This window comes from Andrena cerasifolii, chromosome 12, assembly GCF_050908995.1.
Source record: "Andrena cerasifolii isolate SP2316 chromosome 12, iyAndCera1_principal, whole genome shotgun sequence".
Classification (NCBI taxonomy): domain Eukaryota; kingdom Metazoa; phylum Arthropoda; class Insecta; order Hymenoptera; family Andrenidae; genus Andrena; species Andrena cerasifolii.
This window is the reverse complement of record NC_135129.1, coordinates 8,215,353-8,234,125: the sequence shown is the minus strand read 5'-3', so window position 1 is coordinate 8,234,125 and position 18,773 is coordinate 8,215,353. Positions and strand designations below refer to the sequence as shown.

At 45.3% G+C, this 18,773-nt stretch overlaps 1 protein-coding gene across 5 annotated transcripts in view; it reads left to right on the top strand.

The window, feature by feature from the left end:
* The window catches only part of LOC143374984 (uncharacterized), a 68,033-nt gene that overhangs the window by 37,303 nt on the left and 11,957 nt on the right, over positions 1–18,773 (top strand). For 4 of the 5 annotated variants that reach the window (XM_076823626.1, XM_076823625.1, XM_076823623.1 and 1 more), the window contains exon 3: positions 17,809–17,935. In XM_076823626.1, the coding sequence (XP_076679741.1) occupies positions 17,809–17,935 (127 nt within the window). Of the gene's footprint in view, positions 1–919; positions 996–17,808; positions 17,936–18,773 lie in introns of all 5 variants that reach the window. The other variant, XM_076823621.1, reaches the window with a different exon arrangement.

Sequence of the window (18,773 nt, the reverse complement as noted above, 5' to 3'; positions counted from 1 at the left end):
CGGAACTCAGCCGCCAGTTGCTGCACGGTCTCGCGCGTAATGGTGCATTACGGACGGTATATTTTACGATCCAGGGGAAGCTTGGCTTCCTCGTCTTCGGAATAGCCACGCGTGCTCTCATCGCCGCCGTTGTCGCCGTAAAGTATCGCGCCCGCTTAATTAAACCTAGCCGACCACTTTGACCGGAGCTGGCCGTTCCCTCGGCTGCGTCCTGCAGTCGACGAGGCGACGCGCGTTTCCACGGGTTGCTTGAACGGATCGGTAAGCGCTCGCCGTTTCCTTTTTTCGCATGCCGAATAAAAGGGGCGAGCGCGCAGCGATGCTCCGAATCGGATAATTGCATCCCGTTGCGCGGCGCCTCGGCGCGTTTCTCCACGGTTAGCAGCGCACGACGTTGACCCACAAGGAAGGGCCGTGAACAGGGAAAGGAGGAGAGAGGAGGAGAAAAAGAGAACAGTCACAAAGGACAGCACAATAGAGTTTGCGGAGCATTGTTCGAGCGTCTATGTGGTACGAACCACTCGCGCCCTTCGTCCCTCTCTCTCTCTCTCGGTCACTCGATCGAGCCACAACTTTCCAAGCTTTTCCTCTTCGATCGGTCGTCGGCGGTTCGACTCGACGCGAAGGTCGACCGGAGAATTTTTGCCGTGGAAACGTCCTGGGGATCGCCAGGTCGATCGCCAAGTATCGTTCGGAGAGCGGTTTTTTTTTATCGCTCCCATTGTATCGCTGCGAGTGGGTCAAGCGTTTGGCGAATTCGTGGGAAAAGGAGCTCTCGCGGTCCGCCTCGCTCCTAGGGACGGGAAGGTCGCGTCGCGAATTCGCCCATTGTCCCCTGATTCCTCGCCACTCGGTCAGTTCGCCCGGGAAAGCAGCTTACGTCCGTGTCCGAAAAATCTGTTTCTTCTTTCTGTTACAGTCGCCGGCTTGAAGCTGCTCCGCATAAACGTCCCGGCGTACACCCTCAGGGGCAAGAGCGCGCTTCTCGAGTGCAGGTAAGGAGTGGGTACTTGAACGCGCCGCAGCGTCTTCGAACCGCCGACGCTATCTCATCGAATGGTCAAAGGGATTCTCGGGCAAATCGTTTCGCCCGACTCGTCTCGTTTCACGGATTGATCGACCGATCGATCGTGACCCGCGAAACCCATCTCGACCAGGCGCGGGCCCCGTTGAATCGCTCTCGACGAAAGCTGCGCCCGTCCCCGTGACAAACATCCTTGGACGCTTCCATTTCGGCTTTTTGCCTGATGAAAGTTGAAGCACGCGAGAGAAATCGAACGATTCCGTCGAAATGCCCCGGGACCGCGAACCGGGCGCGCGCCTCGCCCACTGAATCGGCGGTACGGTGTGTAACCGACGCGACGGTCCGCCGAAACTGTTTAGAGAACCGCCAACGTTCCGCCCGTTGGCGCGCAGCTTCCTTCCAACGATTTTTCCCTCTTATTTACGAGCGGAGAAACCGTCGGGTCCGGCGAGAGGAACTCGTAAAGATATCGATAAGATGCCAGTCAATAATGTATCAAGTTTACGCTTAGCGTCCGAGCCGGACGGTAAATAAAATTAAAAGTAAGGCGACTACGGCGAAGAGGACGGATCGCTGGCAATCTTGCGGAGCAAGGAATCTCGATATATTTTCGCTCTCCTTGCGCTTTATTTATTTATTTATACTCGCAATATCGTAGACAGCAATCCAACCGGGAAAGCTTCTTGTTACCTCGGCCGACAGGGGCTTCTCGCCCGAATCTTTCCCGGGGCAACCACGGCCGATCTCCGACTCCTTCGAGATTCCTTTCGACTTCCGAGTCGAGTCGAGTCTTTGCGCTTCTTTTATTCCCGCTGCTGAACCATTGAGAAATGTAACGCCGCGCGTGTCTTCGCAATGACGCTGCTGCCGGGGCTAGGCAGAGATGGCTGATCCGATGGAACGCCGCGGCGCTGGAATTCACCACCCGAACGTCGTCCAGACGAATACATACTTTCGCATATGCAGAGGAGAGTTGTGCAGTACCGAACGCTCTAAGCGTTTTTTTGTTATATCTTCGGCTGGAGTCGATAAGAATCAGAATTTCGAAAATGTGTTTGGAGTATAGATGGGACTTATTAAGTGGAGGGAAATTACTTTTGCGAAATTTAATAATAAGAATTAATAATTCGCGAAAGTGAAAAAATTGTGATTTCTAGGAAACGAATAAAAAGTTAGTAGATTTTTAGGTCTAAATGATTAACAATGTTAATAAAAAGACATTTAATTGGTACAATAGAAGATTTTATCCAAATTTGATTTGCGCAAACATCGGAAATAAAATCTTAGTAACTATTATACAGTCGCATCGGAAAGTAAGTTGACACTCTTTAAAATCGCATAACTTTTTTAAAATTGGTCCAAACGACTTGACTTTTTTTTAGAAGCTAGCGGAATAGGTTTCTAGGTAGCGTGTTTCGTAGTTTTGAATAAAATTGCAACTGGTCGGAATAGCGATGAAAATAGTGAAGGTTGTTTTTCTCAAATTTTTTTCTGAGCCTGTAATGAAAATTCAAAAAACCCGTTTGTAGATTGAAGTAGGTTGTATACATACTGAAAAATTCATCTAAATCGGTTAACGTTGCTCTGAGCTACACGCGTTTAAAGATCGCAGAATAAGTGCGAAAATCGCGAAATTCTCGATATCAGCGATTTTCGCCCTTATTCTTTCTCGAATTTTCATTCGTTAATTCAAATAAATTGCTATTATCTGGTCGGAGAAGCGAGAACTAGCTTTGCTCGGTACTGCACGACTCTCCCCTACGTACGTCTCACCGCGTATCAACTCCAGTAGTATCCGACCGTTCGCAGCCAGACACGAGGTAGCCAAAGGTGGAAAGACTACGCGCGAACGTTGACAACGATCGATCAAATGAACGGATTCGGAATCGTTTTACCTTGGCCGAAGGCTTGGAAGCGGAACTCGTCGGTTCACCCTCGTCGCTGACTGCCCTCCCCGTGCCACCTGTCGTCTGACCGGTAATTACGCCAGCTCAGTCCTCGTCATCGAATCGAAGCATCTTCCGGTAGGAAACGACGGCTGTCACTGAATCTCTATTAACGAAGCTCGATCGAACAGTGAATTCGGGACAGGAGACGCGATCTTTCCCTCGGTATTTATTTCGAGGATCCCCAAGCCCCGCTTCGCCATGTTAATTAAGACGTAACGAAATTATGTCGTAGCGTCGCGCGTCCTACAATTACGGCTAGTCGGGACATATGCATTCTAATTAGTGGTGGAAGCTCAACAACTTTTCGCGATGAAAATAAGGTCGTCCGTTGGGTACCTACCGCGCGGATTCTCGAGGATACTTGCCGTCGCGGCAATCGTTGGGGGGGGGGAAAAATCTGCCGTCCGTGTCGACAACTATTGGGGCGCGTGCAGCCGAAATGGGAGTTGGATCGGCAAGATGGATCGATCGATCGATGGAAATAACGCGTCGCGACGCTCAGCCTGTACCTACGTTCAGCAGAACCGAGCACGCTGGAAATAGAAGATAGGAGAGAAGTCACATACGCGAGAAAGGAAACGATGTCACGGCAGAGGCTGGATGCCCGAGAGGCGCATCGCCGACTGGTGCACGTCGATTCGACCAGTTCACCGGGAATTATTCGATTACTAAGTTGGGGAGTAAAATTCGACACTCGCCGCGTATCCTAGCAGCGAATAGGGTAAACTCCGGCAGGTCCGTGATAGAGGTTACTTCGTGATAGTTTTTCATTTGTCCGTAACTCGAAATTGTCTGGCTCAATTTAGATGGGACAAAAATTAACAGACAGCGTTGATCTTCTAGTTTATGCAGTGGTAAATTAGTCAATCGAAGTTCGCGCGATAGAGCGAGAGAGCGTTTTTGTTCCAGCAGCGCATTATTCGTGAAATTCTGCGTGCTAGTTGTGGACGATCGATCGTTTATTTATTATATGTGCTTTGGAAGATAAATGGAAAGTTCGAACTGCGGGTAAGCGATGGTAAAATTACACTTTAACAAGTCTCGCTCTTGAAATTATCGTGCAATAAAGCATCGGTGTTATTTTTGCTTATGAAAAGTGACGAAATTCTTATTTTTCGTCTGCCTGAGACTGCAGTTTATGATCGCGCTGATTGAGAAATTCTGATGGTCGATACCAGGAGCAATGTTCCCTTGCGTCTCAGATATCTAACGACTATGAAACAATTGATTATACAGAAAATATGAATAATATAAAATAATGTAGAATAATGTAAAGTAATATAAAATAATGTAAAATAATATAAACAAGTAGCTAGTGAACATACATCGGGCCAGCGAGAACTATCACAGAGTTACAATCAGAGTTATCACGGAGTAACCAGATGTCGTGAAAATTTAATTTGGTATATTTTCAATTAAATATACTTACAAGGGGAGGATACCATGTCGTAGACATCGATTTTGATGAGCCTTCGCACGATGGATCTGTGTCGAAAATGAGTAAATAGGTGTCCGAGCGTTTCTGCCAATGGGCCTTAATAATAGAGATATTTACATGTAAATTATTAAAAATTTCATAGTGGCCGTGGGGTTTTAGTGGGTAAAAATCCCACAACTACCCTGGCGCCTGCGGGGAATTCCCTTCTGGAGGCGTCAGGGAGCCTTTGGTGATCACGTTAAAAAAAAAATTGTATAAATTATTTTTTTTTATAAATTTTTTTAACTTGGGGAAATTTTCAAAAGACACCCCGACTCCTCCAGAGGGGAATCCCCGCGGGCGCCAGGGTAGTTGTGGGATTTTTACCCACTAAAACCCCACGGCCACTATTAAATTTGTAATAATTTCCATGTAAATATCTCTATTATTAAGGCCCATTGGCAGAAACGCTCGGACACCTATTTACTTATTTTCGACATAGATCCATCGTGCCAAGGCTCATCAAAATCGATGTCTACCACATGGTGTCCTCCCCTTGTTAACAAATTCCTGCTAACCTATATATTATATGACATCTAACCTATCATTATAACGTAGACTCACTTTCAAACCATGTAAATATTAGCAGTTAATAGGCAAATTCTAAAACTATCGCGGACTTACCCGAGTTTACCCTACCTAATAATGCAGCCTGGAAACAGGCGACATCGCCACGTAACGTCGCGCCGCCAAATTCCCGTTCAACTTTTTTCCTTATCCTTACAACGATACACCACTATCGTTTCATTTTCCCCTCTTTCGTTTCCTTCGATGTGCAAACAAAGTCGGACCCGCGTTCGTCTCCCATTACCACCACGTATCGTACGTTCAAAGTGGCCGTATGCCTTTCACGTAACGTCGTAAACGGGACGGTGAAAAGTCCGCGGAACGTCGGCAAATTGGACGCTGCGCTTCTCCGCGATAGCTAGTAGCTACCTACATCTGGAGTTGCAGCGTGAAAAGAAGAGACCCGCGAAGGCCGTCGTCTGCACCCTTCGATCAAGGTCTCGTCTCCTTCGTTTATCGTTTACCACCACCTTCTTTCACCCTCAACGTCATCTTGCTTCCATTCACCCCCGACAGAAGGACTAGGACAATCCGGTCGCATGCTTTCCCTTTTATTCGTCTCGCATTTCTTACCCCTGGCTCCTGGTCATGCCGCTGCGAGACGTCCAATCATTCGCGCTCGAAAACAGCCCGCCCCACCCGCCCCCGCTTGCAATTGTCTCCCTTGTTCGCCCGAGCTGCGTACAGTACCTGTTCCACTCTCTCGAAGGCAAAGTTCGCCGAGTTCGCGCCACGCAATCCTCGCGAGATCGCACGGGTCGTTGAAAGCGTTGACGCGTTGAAGCGTTAAATAAAACGGACCGGAGATGGAGCGAGGCGACGCGTTAAGCAATTAACGAGATTCGAAGCCGAGAGTTGCCGTTTTCGTTTGGAAACGCCAGCCATGCGTTGGCGAAACTTTAAATTTCTACCAGTAAACTCGGAGATGACGCGTGCGTCGCGGCTCCTCCCTCGTAGCGGATCTAGTCCTTCGTTCTCTGTGGAAGAAGAAAAAGGATGTCACAAAGGTTCCGGAGAGATCGGAGCGTTGCTCCGGGAGGCGAACTGGCTTGTTTCGTGAAAGGCGACGGGACCCGACCGGCTGGTTCCCTCGACGGGGAGGAAGGCAAGATTTAAACGAGGGTGCGCGGGGTGTGTGTTCTTTGATATTAGGTGCCAGTTGAGCATCGGGACAGCGGCACCTGACACCAAAGAGACGAGATCGTTCCCCGACGCGTAGGTATAAATTGCAAATTAGTTTACCTTACTCGGCGAGCTAGCTCTCGCTCGTTGGTTTATCCGGCAAGTTGGTTCCGCGTCGCGACGCCTACTCCCTCCTCTGCTCTCCTTCTGCGAGTCGAGTTCCTTTCCGTCCTGTTTCGCCCCGTCTCAGCCATCGGTTTGCACGACGTTCCGTTGGACGTTTGGGGTGTCCCTCGCCGCGTCTCCAACTTCTCCATAGAAATTCCAGACAATTTTACAGCGTAGACATCAATCGGCCGGATTCTTTCGTGCGCGAGAACCGCGCGGTCCCCGTTCAACGGGATCTCTTCGACTTGAAAGCAAAGTCCGGACGAGCAGCATCAAAGCGACGTTTGTTTCCGATAGTACCGCAACTAAATAGGCGTGCCTACTCCTACTTCCTCCTCCAACTTTCCCGCCAACAGTCAAGTCTTTCGTTACAAATTCCACCCTCTGTTTCATCATCTTTCTCTTCTTCTGCATCTTCCCCATCGTCTTCTTCGTATTTCCCTCCTCCACGTGCCAGCTCGTGAATCTTCACTTGTATAAATGCTATCAATGTCATCGATGCCAATTGTCTCAGAAAGGGCAATTTACGTGCGAATAAGGCAAAGAATTAGTTCTACCTGCATTGAGGAAGGAACTTGCGACCAGTAGGGGAGACCGGGGCTGGTTGTCGCAAGGGGTAGGTTGACTAATAACGTTAATAAGGTTTAACTCGTTATTTTGTTATTCAAAAAGCGATTTTTTTTTCAATTAAATGTCATTATGTTATAAATACGTTATAATTTATGATTAAGTTGAACAAAATTTAGTTTATTATTAAAAAATAAACGTAAGATAATTAATATTTTATAATGGAACAACTCTTGTGACATTGTGTTAGTTTATTACAACTGAGATAAGTTGCTAATAAAATTTTCTTAACTGATTGTTCCTATAGTCAACCTACCCCATCCTGTAAGCCTACCACCCCGATCATGGGGCTGGTTGACCAGCATGGAAGGTGCAAGAAAAAGATTAAAGTACCTTAATTGTTTCCACATTAAGTCACCTTAAATAATTTAATCAGATAGCCAAATGTATGCCTTATCAAATATACTCACAGGTTTAACGATATTTCGTCCACATAATTTATTAAAAATCAAACACTGAAAAACTGACCTACCAGCCTCGGTCTCCCGTACGTAATTGAAATCCGAGTCGGCCTGCATTTGGAACAAACGAAGAAGAGCAGAGATAAGGTGCCTTTCCGTCTTCATTATCTCGCGAGTCAGGGATCCGTCTAGCGCGCAACTTTTGTGCCGAACAACGGTTGTCGTCCTCGAAGCGGACCTCGATGCGTGCACCCTAAATAGGTATGCAAGCAGAGGTACATCGAAAGGAAGAGCATTGTGACACGTAGAAGTCGAAGTCGAGAGGTCGACGTACGGCCGCGTGCAAGCGTACTCCGCGAGCCGAAACAAAAGATTTTCGCTTTGCCGTTTGCAACGTGGAATCTTGAGGGGGGTGAAGGATAAGCGAACGAGAGACGCGGGTAACTACTAGAGGACGACGAGGCGCGACGGGAGAGAAAATTGCAAGGGTCTATAGGAGGAACAGCGGGAAAAGCTGTCGCAAAGGGGAAAGAAAATGGAAAGGCGAGGGGGGAGGGAGCGGGTGGAAAAGGTAGAAGGAGAGGTAGTGGAAAGCGTGACGCAGCGCGGCGAGGCGGGAGTTCCCGCAGGACACGACCCGGCAAATGAGCCGGAGGATGCAAATCAATCCCACGACGCAGCCCTCCAAATTGTGCACCTACGCTCGAATGCGGCAATCCCTTTTCCAGTAGCTGCAGCTGGCAACTAGGGAGCTACGGCTACGGCGACGGCAACGGCGGCAGTGTCGGCACTGCTGCCACCGAGCCAACACCCCCCAACGATGTTCCCCCTGGGCACGTCGATGCAACGATGCGACGATACGACGATACTACGATGCGACGACAGGAGCATGCCTCCTCGTGCCACGGCGCAACGATCCTTCTACTACATGCATACAATAAGCAACCGGGCAGCTACCATTCACTGTCCAATTAGAAGACGTGGAACTTTTAACCGACCTCAAAAAGGAGGAGGTTATAGATTCCACCCGCATGTACTTTTTTTTTTACGTTTGTCACCGCATAACTCCTCAGCGTACGAACCGATTTTGATAATCTTTTTTTTTTATTCGAAAGAGGGCGGTGGTACCATCCTACACTGCATCCATATTGGCCCGATAGTTTGCCGGTTCTGGGTAATAATAAAGACTATTGTCACTAGTGTTCCTGATTTCTCGATATTTTTTGTTTCTCGAGAAATCAGAAATGAGATCATATTTTTTGAGAATTCTCGAGATTTCTCGAGAAATTGAAAAAAAAGCAAAAATGATATTTTTGGAGTAATGTTGATAATATTTATCAAAAACACAAGAAAACTTTAACTAAATGATTATTCCTGTCTAATTTATACAAAACTTGTGTAAATTAAAAAATAGATATTAAATATAATTGGTAAATTTATTTATTTAATACAAAATTTGTACAAACCGAAACATTACTTTTTGGTTTTAAAATTTATTTTTAAATAGCACAATGTGTCTAATGTAGTGTCAGCGAATCTATTTCTTTTTTTGTGGCAAAATCTTTTACTGTTATATTTTGACGTTTTATATATAGCTATCTTGGCTGTTAAATGAAAAAATGCGTCTTTTGACCATTTTGGAAGAAATTCTGGATCATGCAAAAATTTTATACGAGATACAATAGTCTTATCTCCTCTTTTCTATATTTCTTCCTTAATAACCACAAGAAACTCATTGGTTACTTAATTCAGTACGCAATTTTTCTAAATTTTTAAATAAGAATTTAAGAGCACCTTCAGCAGTGAATAATATCGATTCTTCTGTACTGTGATTTTCTATTGGAATTCATATATATTCTAACGTTATTAATAAGATGTATTATAAATTGTAGATGTGGTTGTACGTTCGCGATTAACTAGTAACACATTCATTTACGAAAATAAATGAGATTTATAATATTTTTCCTAGACTTAAGTTTCTCGAGAAATTATAGTATTTCTCGAGAAATAAGAAATTAGCAATTATAAAATTTCTCGAGAAATTCTCGAGAAAGCATTCTCGAGAAGGAACACTAATTGTCACCCAATTATTATTATGTTGTGTGCGTACACGCATATCTCCTAAGCATGTTGTGTCAATATATAAAAAACTAAAAAGACAACAAATAAAAAAATTAAGAAAAAACAATTAAAACCGGCTTCAAAGAAATAAAAATGCAGTAAAAAATAAAGAATAATTTAATCTACAACTCTCATATTTTCTAAGTCGGCGCCAGATTGACACAGTGCAAATGATGAGGCGCCGACTTAATAATATGAGAGTCGTAGATTAAGGGGGTAGACACGGGCAATGCAGCGCGCTGTATACCGACACAATCTGGCCCTAAACATGGGTTCGGGATTTTTCGTTTTTCGTCCTTATATGAGCAGATTTAGGGCTGGGCGAGGTCTCATTCGAAAGAGGAAGGTTCAATGCGGAGCGCTCTGCTCATGGTTCAACGAGATTGTGTTGATATGTAATAATATCAGTGTCCAAAATAAAGCAAAAGTAAGAGCAAATCAAAGAGCGAGAAGTGGCGCAGATGTTTCGAGACAGTGACTGTTTAACGAAACGACGCAGAATTTTGGAGCGCCTCTTATTTGCAACTTTAAGGCGATGCCTTTGAAGCTGAAATTCAGTATACCTCTTTCCACTTCATGTTTTCCTGATATATTGGCCAAAATCTGGCGAAAACTTTCAGAATGCACAAAACTGGGCTTTATAACAGGAGAACATGCCGTCGAAAGAGATGGCACAAAGTAACGTCTTCGGAGAGAGAATCGAGGATGCCTTCGAAGCTGAAATTCAGAATACCTCTTTTCGCTTCATGTTCTCCTGATACCTGGGCCAAAATCTGGCAAAAATTTTCAGAATGCACAAAATTGGGCTTTGTAACAGGAGAACATGCCGTCGAAAGAGATGGCACAAAGTAACGTCTTCGGAGAGAGAATCGAGGATGCCTTCGAAGCTGAAATTCAGAATACCTCTTTTCGCTTCATGTTCTCCTGATACCTGGGCCAAAATCTGGCAAAAATTTTCAGAATGCACAAAATTGGGCTTTGTAACAGGAGAACATGCCGTCGAAAGAGATGGCACAAAGTAACGTCTTCGGAGAGAGAATCGAGGATGCCTTCGAAGCTGAAATTCAGAATACCTCTTTTCGCTTCATGTTCTCCTGATACCTGGGCCAAAATCTGGCAAAAATTTTCAGAATGCACAAAATTGGGCTTTGTAACAGGAGAACATGCCGTCGAAAGAGATGGCACAAAGTAACGTCTTCGGAGAGAGAATTGAGGATGCCTTCGAAGCTGAAATTCAGAATACCTCTTTTCGCTTCATGTTCTCCTGATACCTGGGCCAAAATCTGGCAAAAATTTTCAGAATGCACAAAATTGGGCTTTGTAACAGGAGAACATGCCGTCGAAAGAGATGGCACAAAGTAACGTCTTCGGAGAGAGAATCGAGGATGCCTTCGAAGCTGAAATTCAGAATACCTCTTTTCGCTTCATGTTCTCCTGATACCTGGGCCAAAATCTGGCAAAAATTTTCAGAATGCACAAAATTGGGCTTTGTAACAGGAGAACATGCCGTCGAAAGAGATGGCACAAAGTAACGTCTTCGGAGAGAGAATCGAGGATGCCTTCGAAGCTGAAATTCAGAATACCTCTTTTCGCTTCATGTTCTCCTGATACCTGGGCCAAAATCTGGCAAAAATTTTCAGAATGCACAAAATTGGGCTTTGTAACAGGAGAACATGCCGTCGAAAGAGATGGCACAAAGTAACGTCTTCGGAGAGAGAATCGAGGATGCCTTCGAAGCTGAAATTCAGAATACCTCTTTTCGCTTCATGTTCTCCTGATACCTGGGCCAAAATCTGGCAAAAATTTTCAGAATGCACAAAATTGGGCTTTGTAACAGGAGAACATGCCGTCGAAAGAGATGGCACAAAGTAACGTCTTCGGAGAGAGAATTGAGGATGCCTTCGAAGCTGAAATTCAGAATACCTCTTTTCGCTTCATGTTCTCCTGATACCTGGGCCAAAATCTGGCAATAATTTTCAGAATGCACAAAATTGGGCTTCGTAACAGGATAACATGATGTCGAAAGAGGTGGCACTAAGTAATGTCTTCGGAGAGAGAATCGAGGATGCCTTCGAAGCTGAAATTCAGAATACCTCTCTCCGCTTCATGTTCTCCTGATACCTGGGCAAGAATCTGGCAATAATTTTCAGAATGCACAAAATTGGGCTATGTACTAGGAGAACATGATGTCGAAAGAGGTGGCAAAAATAGGAAATCAGGTTTTTGCCGAATTTCTCCTATACTAGGGGATGAAAAATTATGAAAAAAATCAGAGGCATTTCTGTTATCGGGGCACATATTAGAGAATTGTTTCAGATTTTTAAATTGAAAAACCAAGCTGTGAAAAATAAAAAACGCCAAAAAATGCGGAAAAATGCCGATTGTGTATCGAAGCAGGCTTGGCACTATAATTATATTTTTACTGTAAGTACGTATGATTGTTACTATTGTCCTGAATTTTTTTCAGATTTTTAAATTGAAAAACCAAGCTGTGAAAAATAAAAAACGCCAAAAAATGCTGAAAAATGCCGATTGTGTATCGAAGCAGTCTTTGCACTGTAATTATATTTTTACTGTAGGTACGTATCATTGCTACTATTGTCCTGAATTTTTTTCAGATTTTTCAATTTGGTGCGCCGCAGTTAAAAAAATTAAAAACTTTTTTTTTCGTCGTTTTTTCCGTGTCAGAGTAATTTATACGTCGAATTGCTTCATGAAATAAGTGTTTTATGCCATCTTCAATCTTTATGCGTACAGCAAAACATCATAGGAATTAAAGAAACTGAAAAAACCGAATCATTTGAAACTGTTATGCCCCTGACATTACTCTGACACAGCAAAAACGACGAAAAAATCGGTTTTTAATTTTTTTAACTACGGCGCACCAAATTGAAAAATCTGAAAAAAATTCAGGACAATAGTAACAATGATACGTACCTACAGTAAAAATATAATTACAGTGCAAAGACTGCTTCGATACACAATCGGCATTTTTCAGCATTTTTTGGCGTTTTTTATTTTTCACAGCTTGGTTTTTCAATTTAAAAATCTGAAACAATTCTCTAATATGTGCCCCGATAACAGAAATGTCTATGATTTTTTTCAAAATTTTTCATCCCCTAGTATAGGAGAAATTCGGCAAAAACCTGATTTCCTATTTTTGCCCTTTACTACCCTCCGGGTAAATTTTCGCCAGATTTTGGTCCAGGTATCAGGAGAACATGAAGCGAAAAGAGGTATTCTGAATTTCAGCTTCGAAGGCATCCTCGATTCTCTCTCCGAAGACGTTACTTTGTGCCATCTCTTTCGACGGCATGTTCTCCTGTTACAAAGCCCAATTTTGTGCATTCTGAAAATTTTTGCCAGATTTTGGCCCAGGTATCAGGAGAACATGAAGTGGAAAGCGGTATACTAAATTTCAGCTTCGAAGGCATCGCCTTAAAGTTGCAAATAAGAGGCGCTCCAAAATTCTGCGTCTCTTCGTTAAACAGTCACTGCCTCGAAACCTCTGCGCCACTTCTCGCTCTTTAATTTGCTCTCCGGAGACATTACTTAGTGCCACCTCCTTCGACATCATGTTCTCCTAGTACATAGCCCAATTTTGTGCATTCTGAAAATTTTTGCCAGATTTTGGCCCAGGTATCAGGAGAACATGAAGCGAAAAGAGGTATTCTGAATTTCAGCTTCGAAGGCATCCTCGATTCTCTCTCCGAAGACGTTACTTTGTGCCATCTCTTTCGACGGCATGTTCTCCTGTTACAAAGCCCAATTTTGTGCATTCTGAAAATTTTTGCCAGATTTTGGCCAATATATCAGGAGAACATGAAGCGAAAAGAGGTATTCTGAATTTCAGCTTCGAAGGCATCCTCGATTCTCTCTCCGAAGACGTTACTTTGTGCCATCTCTTTCGACGGCATGTTCTCCTGTTACAAAGCCCAATTTTGTGCATTCTGAAAATTTTCGCCAGATTTTGGCCAATATATCAGGAGAATATGAAGTGGAAAGAGGTATTCTGAATTTCAGCTTCGAAGGCATCCTCGATTCTCTCTCCGAAGACGATACTTTGTGCCATCTCTTTCGACGGCATGTTCTCCTGTTACAAAGCCCAATTTTGTGCATTCTGAAAATTTTTGCCAGATTTTGGCCAATATATCAGGAGAACATGAAGCGAAAAGAGGTATTCTGAATTTCAGCTTCGAAGGCATCCTCGATTCTCTCTCCGAAGACGTTACTTTGTGCCATCTCTTTCGACGGCATGTTCTCCTGTTACAAAGCCCAATTTTGTGCATTCTGAAAATTTTCGCCAGATTTTGGCCAATATATCAGGAGAATATGAAGTGGAAAGAGGTATTCTGAATTTCAGCTTCGAAGGCATCCTCGATTCTCTCTCCGAAGACGATACTTTGTGCCATCTCTTTCGACGGCATGTTCTCCTGTTACAAAGCCCAATTTTGTGCATTCTGAAAATTTTCGCCAGATTTTGGCCAATATATCAGGAGAATATGAAGTGGAAAGAGGTATTCTGAATTTCAGCTTCGAAGGCATCCTCGATTCTCTCTCCGAAGACGATACTTTGTGCCATCTCTTTCGACGGCATGTTCTCCTGTTACAAAGCCCAATTTTGTGCATTCTGAAAATTTTCGCCAGATTTTGGCCAATATATCAGGAGAATATGAAGTGGAAAGAGGTATTCTGAATTTCAGCTTCGAAGGCATCCTCGATTCTCTCTCCGAAGACGATACTTTGTGCCATCTCTTTCGACGGCATGTTCTCCTGTTACAAAGCCCAATTTTGTGCATTCTGAAAATTTTCGCCAGATTTTGGCCAATATATCAGGAGAATATGAAGTGGAAAGAGGTATTCTGAATTTCAGCTTCGAAGGCATCCTCGATTCTCTCTCCGAAGACGATACTTTGTGCCATCTCTTTCGACGGCATGTTCTCCTGTTACAAAGCCCAATTTTGTGCATTCTGAAAATTTTCGCCAGATTTTGGCCAATATATCAGGAGAATATGAAGTGGAAAGAGGTATTCTGAATTTCAGCTTCGAAGGCATCCTCGATTCTCTCTCCGAAGACGATACTTTGTGCCATCTCTTTCGACGGCATGTTCTCCTGTTACAAAGCCCAATTTTGTGCATTCTGAAAATTTTTGCCAGATTTTGGCCAATATATCAGGAGAACATGAAGCGAAAAGAGGTATTCTGAATTTCAGCTTCGAAGGCATCCTCGATTCTCTCTCCGAAGACGTTACTTTGTGCCATCTCTTTCGACGGCATGTTCTCCTGTTACAAAGCCCAATTTTGTGCATTCTGAAAATTTTCGCCAGATTTTGGCCAATATATCAGGAGAATATGAAGTGGAAAGAGGTATTCTTATTTCAGCTTCGAAGGCATCCTCGATTCTCTCTCCGAAGACGATACTTTGTGCCATCTCTTTCGACGGCATGTTCTCCTGTTACAAAGCCCAATTTTGTGCATTCTGAAAATTTTTGCCAGATTTTGGCCAATATATCAGGAGAACATGAAGCGAAAAGAGGTATTCTGAATTTCAGCTTCGAAGGCATCCTCGATTCTCTCTCCGAAGACGTAACTTTGTGCCATCTCTTTCGACGGCATGTTCTCCTGTTACAAAGCCCAATTTTGTGCATTCTGAAAATTTTCGCCAGATTTTGGCCAATATATCAGGAGAATATGAAGTGGAAAGAGGTATTCTGAATTTCAGCTTCGAAGGCATCCTCGATTCTCTCTCCGAAGACGATACTTTGTGCCATCTCTTTCGACGGCATGTTCTCCTGTTACAAAGCCCAATTTTGTGCATTCTGAAAATTTTTGCCAGATTTTGGCCAATATATCAGGAGAACATGAAGCGAAAAGAGGTATTCTGAATTTCAGCTTCGAAGGCATCCTCGATTCTCTCTCCGAAGACGATACTTTGTGCCATCTCTTTCGACGGCATGTTCTCCTGTTACAAAGCCCAATTTTGTGCATTCTGAAAATTTTTGCCAGATTTTGGCCCAGGTATCAAGAGAACATGAAGCGGAAAGAGGTATTCTGAATTTCAGCTTCGAAGGCATCCTCGATTCTCTCTCCGAAGACGATACTTTGTGCCATCTCTTTCGACGGCATGTTCTCCTGATACCTGGGCCAAAATCTGGCGAAAATTTTCAGAATGCACAAAATTGGGCTTTGTAACAGGAGAACATACCGTCGAAAGAGATGGCACAAAGTAACGTCTCCGGAGAGCAAATCAAAGTCGGAACGAATCGATCGCCCTGTCCCCGTCAAGGACACGGTTTAATTGCCAGCAAACGCGCTTGTAGTTTCACACGTTCGACGGGAGAAAGAAGATGAAATTCGGCGACGATTCTCGCGCGAATTGCTCAGTCGGATCAACCAATGGATTTTCCGAGAGCCGAGTGTCGGTGGCGCGCATTAACGAGATCGTTGCAGTGTATACGAGCGTACGTAGCGGGGCGGGGGTGGGAACGGGTGCGTTGGTAGAGTGCAGAGGGAAAGAGAGAAAGAGAGAGAGAGAGAGAGAGAGAGAGAGAGAGAGAGAGAGAGAGAGAGAAGTAGGGAGAACGAGGGGCGACAACGAGGGGTTCCGAAAAGCTCGTCGCATCGCGATGCCACGACTCTGGACCATCCTCGGCGAATGCGAATGTAACCGTGCTCGTTTAATTACTTCGCGAATATTAATTGTCCCGCGGATTACTCGAGCCGCGAAACGCGACCCCGTTCGCGACCTCGCAAAGCGGAATGGCCTGTTGCGCCGCGATTTTATCGGCGATTCGATCGGGGGAGCTAATCGAGTTAGTAATCGACGATTAGCAGGGCCGGAATTCGATCCGATTTCGTTACGCCGCGCCACCGGAAACGGCCGTGTTACAGCGGGTCCAAGAGAATGCTGAATCGAGCCCCGCTCTTGCTTCGGCAAATTCACCCCCGGGCAAATACCCTCCCGTTCCTCTCTCCTTCATGGAATCCGGATTATCGGATAACCTAAGATTTCCGGCTTTCGGCGAAAGAGGGGGTAGAGAGAGAGAGAAAGAGAGAGAGAGAGAGAGAGGGAGAGAGAGAGGGCCGAATCTTCGGGGGCTTTTTCGTTCCCTCTCTCAGGACCGATAACCGGAGAAAGGACTTGATTAGCAAATTGATGGAACTCGCCGGCGCGGCGTGGTGCATCTCGACTCGACGCTCCGCATCGGTACCGTTCGATCGCGGATGTTGATCAATTACCGTAATTGTAGTTTCCCCCGTTGGAGGCTCGTCACGCGACAGGCCATCCCGCTCCTTCGTGTTGGGCATCCTAGCAATCACGTTAAAGCTCATACCTACGAACGAGCTCACCCCTCTCGCTATCCCCAGCGGTACACCTCTGTCTCGTCTATCCTACTCGAGCTTTCCACCCTTTTTTTCTTTTTTTTTTTATGTTATCCCCGTTCTTTCCAGTGAAACACAGCCGAAAGAGTGCCGAAACGTCGTCGGATTAGCCGAATCGTTCGTGTTTCCGTTCTGTCCCTCAGCCGTAGATTGGTCAAAACAGGACCGCACTGAGCCGAACCGTGGAATATCCGGAAAGCAAAAGAAAAAAACAGAAACGGAAAAATCTCCGATATTCAATGCGAAGAATACGCGGAGCGCTCGCTGCTGCGAATACATACATTGCGGGCCATGGGTAACAGTCTGCATTATTCGCGCCATCTATTCGAAACGATCGGTCTGCGACTGGAATCGAGGCAGGGTAAGCTGTCCGTGCGCGGGATTACGCGAGCCCTCGCGACATGCGTGGGGTGATTGTGGGAGAGTTGCCGCAACTTACGCGAAATTGTCGCCGTGCCGAAATTTTGCAATGAATGTTGCTTCCAAGGATACATGTTATTCGTTGGATAGCTTGCGCCACTACTAGCATTAAATAAAATTAAAATTTTAATATTTGTCACCGTTAAAAAATTGAATCTAAGAGCATCCTTTTTTGGGAGAGACGCCGCACATGCGGGAGTGGTGCCGCGTTTCGAAAAACGTTTAATTCTCCATTTCAACTTCTTAATTTGAACTTTTTGTTTAAAGAAATACTGAAAGCAAAGTAAAATGAATCATTTTTTTAATTTATATAGTTATAAAGTAAAATGAAAGTGGAGAAACAAATGGGTGCGGATATTATTTCGGTATTTCTAAATTTAATTGTCTTTTCTTCTTCCTTCCGCATTCATAACACATAGAATAAAAATGAAACGCGACGCGGCACCACGGTGTATCTCTACCAGCGACACATACGCGAACCGGCCGTTTAAGCGTGCACGCGTATTCGCAGGTGTAATAAGCCTGGCATCGTTTCTTCTCTTGTTTCAGATACGATCTAGGAGAGGACAAGCTTTACTCCATGTCGTGGTACAAGGATCACGAGGAATTCTACAGATACGTGCCTAGAGGGGAGCCCAAGAAGCACAGCTACGGCGTCGAGGGCGTTAAAGTTGACGTGAGTCGTCGAAAGCCCTCTTGTGTCCCGCAACGTCACGCGGCTGCCTCGTCCCGACTTCGGTATCTGATCCGCCCGCGTTTCGCGGGAATCTCGTCCGCTCCCATCGTTTCCCTTCTCTTATATCTCACGAATCGTCCGCGCGCGATTAGACGGGTCCGCGATGAATAGACTCGACGCTTGGCGCGGCAGTTTCCCCTCGGTGCCTCCTAAAAATTTCGCCCGACGTCGCTCTAACAATAAGGCTGTTTCGGAGCGGCAGAGCGAAGAGACTGGAAAGAAGAGCATAAAGTTGGCGATACGTATCGATATACGAGACGTGTTGGGTGCGCGCCGCGTCTGGTGTCCCCTTGCGACTGAAACGAGGTCGCTTTTATCGTCCCGTATAAATGTTTGACGAATCGAGAGGGCACGACGCGAGTCGGTCGTGCCTGGCGAGAACAAAAGTCTCGCGGAGCACAGCCGCCGCGCGGGTAAATCGAGAGAGAAGCGAGACGGGGCCAATGTTGACCGGTCAACGATCGATCTCTCGGATCGCGGGCCTGCTCCCGGATCCAGCCGAGAGGGAGGCTAAAGAGAAAGGGAATTGGAGTGGCGAAGGTAAAGGTAAAGATGGCCCCGGCGCCGATCGCGAGGCTCGACTATTCTCGGTAGGGTACGTCCGTTTCCGATTCACGTTTTGGAAGGCACGAAAGTTCCGCTCTCCTCGGCGCTCGTTAATATCGGCCGACGCGTAACGAGCATTACGTGAGTCGAATCGGCTCATCCCTTTGCCCCGCTTCTCGAGATCGCGAAGAGCAGAGCACGCTATTAATCTGGCTCGGTCCAATGGCTCTCC